Here is a 3,784-nt window from a genome sequence, read left to right as displayed (position 1 = left end):
AAACGTTATAAATAGGTATTTTAATCAAATTTTCATGGTTTATTTAGGTTCGTATCCCTTTAAATGACGCTGATAGGACGTATTACATAACTAACCTATCAACTCTACAATAATGAATGTATAAATGTTCTCAATTTTGTAAAATAATAATTAACGAATCGTGAGGTGTTATATACAGTATCTCTTCATACCGCACGGTATAACAAGCTGTTACTTTTATCACATTCGTGAAAACATAAAACACACATATATCCCTAAACAAGAATAAAATAAAAAAAATGGATATGAAAAGCACACTGTTGAAAATGATTTTATTAACAAACATCTCCGCAACAGACCTTTTAAACCAGGCTGATGAAGATTTTAAACTTGTAGTATTCTTACGTTAACAATGGAACGTAAGACTGGCATGACGTCATCGAATACAAGGCGTCAACAAAACGAAAAAAAACAAACGTTATGTGTACAGGCATCAGGCATCAGCACCTAAGGGAAACAAACATGCATGTGAAAGAATAAAAACAAAATATTATCTTGTGCCATTTGATATACATTAATGTTCTCATTGTTCGATGTTGAAAAGGGGTTTATAAAATAGATTGCCATCAATTACATAGTCGTGAGACCCTTAACATTTACATTTAAAATTATCTAATTGATATTTCTTCATTCAGTTTCAACTTATAATGCAGCAAAAGAGAAATACCTTAACTCTCCAATTCGCAGCAGTAATTTGATCCGTCAGCACATTGTCCTTGATCCACGGTTCCCTTGGGACAATCATCTACATAATCACATGAGCATGATGAGTAGTATTGGCTTGGTGGTGGTGGTGGTGGTTGATAGAACGGCTGGTAGTATGGGTTGTATGGAGTAGGTGCGTACCAGTACTGAGCGAATGGATCGACAGGTGCAGGAGCTGGGGCAGCTGGAGCGGGAGCAGCTGGGGCAACAGGTTGAGGAGCAGAAGGGATGGTGTATGGTGCCAGAGCGGCGGGAACTGGGGCAGCTGGTGGAGCAGCAGGTGGTGGTGGTCCTGCGGCAGCTGGTGCAGCTGGTGGTGGTGGTGGTCTTGCGGCAGCTGGTGCAGCTGGTGGTGGTGGTCCTCCGGCCGGTGGGGCAGCTGGTGGTGGTGGTCCTCTGGCGGGTGGGGCAGCTGGTGGTGGTGGTCCTCCGGCGGGTGGGGCAGCTGGTGGTGGCGGTGGTCCTCCGGCTGGTGGCGCAGCTGGTGGTGGTGGTGGTCCTCCGGCAGGTGGCGCAGCTGGTGGTGGTGGACCTCTTGCAGCAGGTGGAGCACCTGGTGGTGGTGGCCCACCAGCAGGTGGCGCACCCGGAGGTGGCGGTTTTGGTGCACCTGTTAAAGATAATTTCGTTACATCAGTTATCATATATCAGAACTGAAAATAAAAAAATATATGTGTATATATACTTCTTTTGTAATCATTATTGTTTTGATACAAAAAAAATCGTGGAATTTTCCATGATATTTGGAGATGATAAACTAGGAAACCATATAAATATGAGCAGAGACTATACTTTATGATAGGAATGGTAGGTTAAGTATCAAGGGGTAAACATCAATATGTTAGCTAGAGGACATCCAAGACATTGACGAGCCAGTGGACACGCATTAGATGACAAGTGCGATGATTTTTTGACCTCTTTCTGACAGTAGTGACCATTCAGTCATTCATCTAGTCGATGACCTGGCTATTTTTACTCTATCTACGTTCAGTTCACACAGCAATATGCTGTTTGACAACCTTAGCGAACATCCGTCATCAACATTGACGCCGTGACCAAGGCCATGCCTCATTTCCCAAGTTTTATTTTCATACTTGACTGCTCTTCGGAAACTGTTGGATCTCAACAAGCTTTGGGGTTTTAAAGATAAGATTTGATCCTAGTCGTTCGAAATGTGATTTGACATAACATATTTGAACATTTTGCTTGCTATAGGTTAATTACATATTTACTAAATATGTTCAATTTCAGTTTGTTGTAACAATGAAATTATAGATAAATGATTAGTTGTGTCACAATGTAAATAAAAGCAGATTCATTCACGCACGTCATTCAAGTTTTGAAACGGTATAATTTTGTAGTAACTTCTTATTGTTTTGATCATTTTTGAAAAAAAATATTTTAGTTAAGAAGTAAGTAATTTGCCTTGAATAGTTTTAATTTCAACTTTACCGCTCAGATACAATTTTCGTTTGTGTTATATTCTTATAAATTCCGATCGTCTAGAAAAAATGATGAAAATAATAATGAGATAGAAAAAAAACCTTACTCTTGTAGAAGTAAAAATAATGAAGTAATACTGATTGTATAACATTTGATTAATATACTCCTGTTTACTGTCAGTACTTAGCATGCATAATTCTACTTACCAAGATTTAACGAGTAGCAAAGAGCTGACACTGATAATTTGGCACATAGTTATCTATATCAATGCAAAAACAAAGCGGAAGAAAAGCTAATAAAACAAATAAAAACATTAAAAACAATATTTAAAGTGATTCAGTTGTATGTCATCAAGTTTTCATTGTTTTCGTTTATACACCCTCTTATATTGGATAAGGTTTTGAATTACCTCCAGGCGTATATATATTCTACATGTATTAGACTATCCTTTAACGAATTATTCTTAGGGAGAGAGTTTTAGAGAATGTTGGCCTATCCTCATTGAAACTAATTTATGCACAATAACATATTCAGAAATCAATTTTCCTCATATCGTAGCAAGAAACAACATTTGTGACGAAAAAAATAATGAAAAACATGAGGTACATGTACATGTAATATCGTCATTTCTGATAGACACTTATGAATATATGATTGCAATGAAAGACTGTGATTACATAACATAACGTTCCGCTGTCAATAGATAAATGTTCACTATGTTCTTTTGTCGTAGCAATACCTTTTTTATATTGAAATGTCTTTTTAGCAAATCCAGAAATTATGTCTTTACTCAAATCTGGACAAATATGTACAATATGTAAAGAGAAAAAATAAGAAAAAAAAAAGAAAAAATGTAAAGAAACTAATACAAAAAGGTTATCTAGAATCTTTCAAAATTAACATAAAAAAAGCAAAAAAAAAAAAAAAAAAAAACAAAATAACAACAAACAAAAAAAAAAAAAAATAATAAAAACAAAAAATAAATAAAAACAAAAAACAACTGAAAACTGTTATCCGTTGTAACAAAGTGGCACCAACATGATATTTAAGTTTCACTTTTTTTAAATTCTGTTTTTTCCCGAAATCAAAATGGCAAGCAATAATGAAACATACCTCTAAATCTGAACTGTGCAGTGCATACTCCCAGCAGTAATCCTAACAGTAGGACAGACTTCCCCAGCATGTTGTGGCGTTCTCTGTGTTCAAGCCGAAAAAAAACTACTTCTCTACAAATGGCCTTTCAGTCCACCCGAAAGCTCCAAAATGTGAGGAGAAATACCTGCGTATTGGTTTTATATAGAACCCTCGCTATAAATGTCACCTTAAGGATATCAATCTTTGCTCGCCAGTGATAAACCTGGGCTATTTAACGCTGTCATTTATATCCCCATTGCTTCGTCACATGGTCAGCATGTATATTTATATACTCATCTTATATTTAGTTACGCCTTCGTATTTACGCTATAGCCAATTTATTGTTTGATACCGAGACAGCTTAATATATAGTAGAATCCAAGCTATCTTGGCATTCAGAGTCATATTTTTCTGTGAGATATTAATTGATTAATATGAGAAATAACAATATTTAGTTGATAGA

The 3,784-nt window shown here is 36.2% G+C and overlaps 1 protein-coding gene across 1 annotated transcript; it reads right to left on the bottom strand.

The window, feature by feature from the left end:
* Positions 1-296: 296 nt before the first annotated feature.
* On the bottom strand, positions 297-3,502 carry LOC138321967 (basic proline-rich protein-like). Its single transcript, XM_069266024.1, is given in 5 exon segments — positions 297-486; positions 707-1,117; positions 1,120-1,238; positions 1,240-1,354; positions 3,301-3,502. Coding segments are annotated over 4 exon segments (714 nt in total). The 5' UTR covers positions 3,371-3,502; the 3' UTR covers positions 297-486; position 707.
* Positions 3,503-3,784: the final 282 nt, after the last annotated feature.

Source organism: Argopecten irradians, chromosome 1 (assembly GCF_041381155.1).
Source record: "Argopecten irradians isolate NY chromosome 1, Ai_NY, whole genome shotgun sequence".
Lineage (NCBI taxonomy): Eukaryota > Metazoa > Mollusca > Bivalvia > Pectinida > Pectinidae > Argopecten > Argopecten irradians.
The sequence above is the reverse complement of the archived record's forward strand: the minus strand, read 5'-3'. Positions and strand labels throughout refer to the sequence as shown.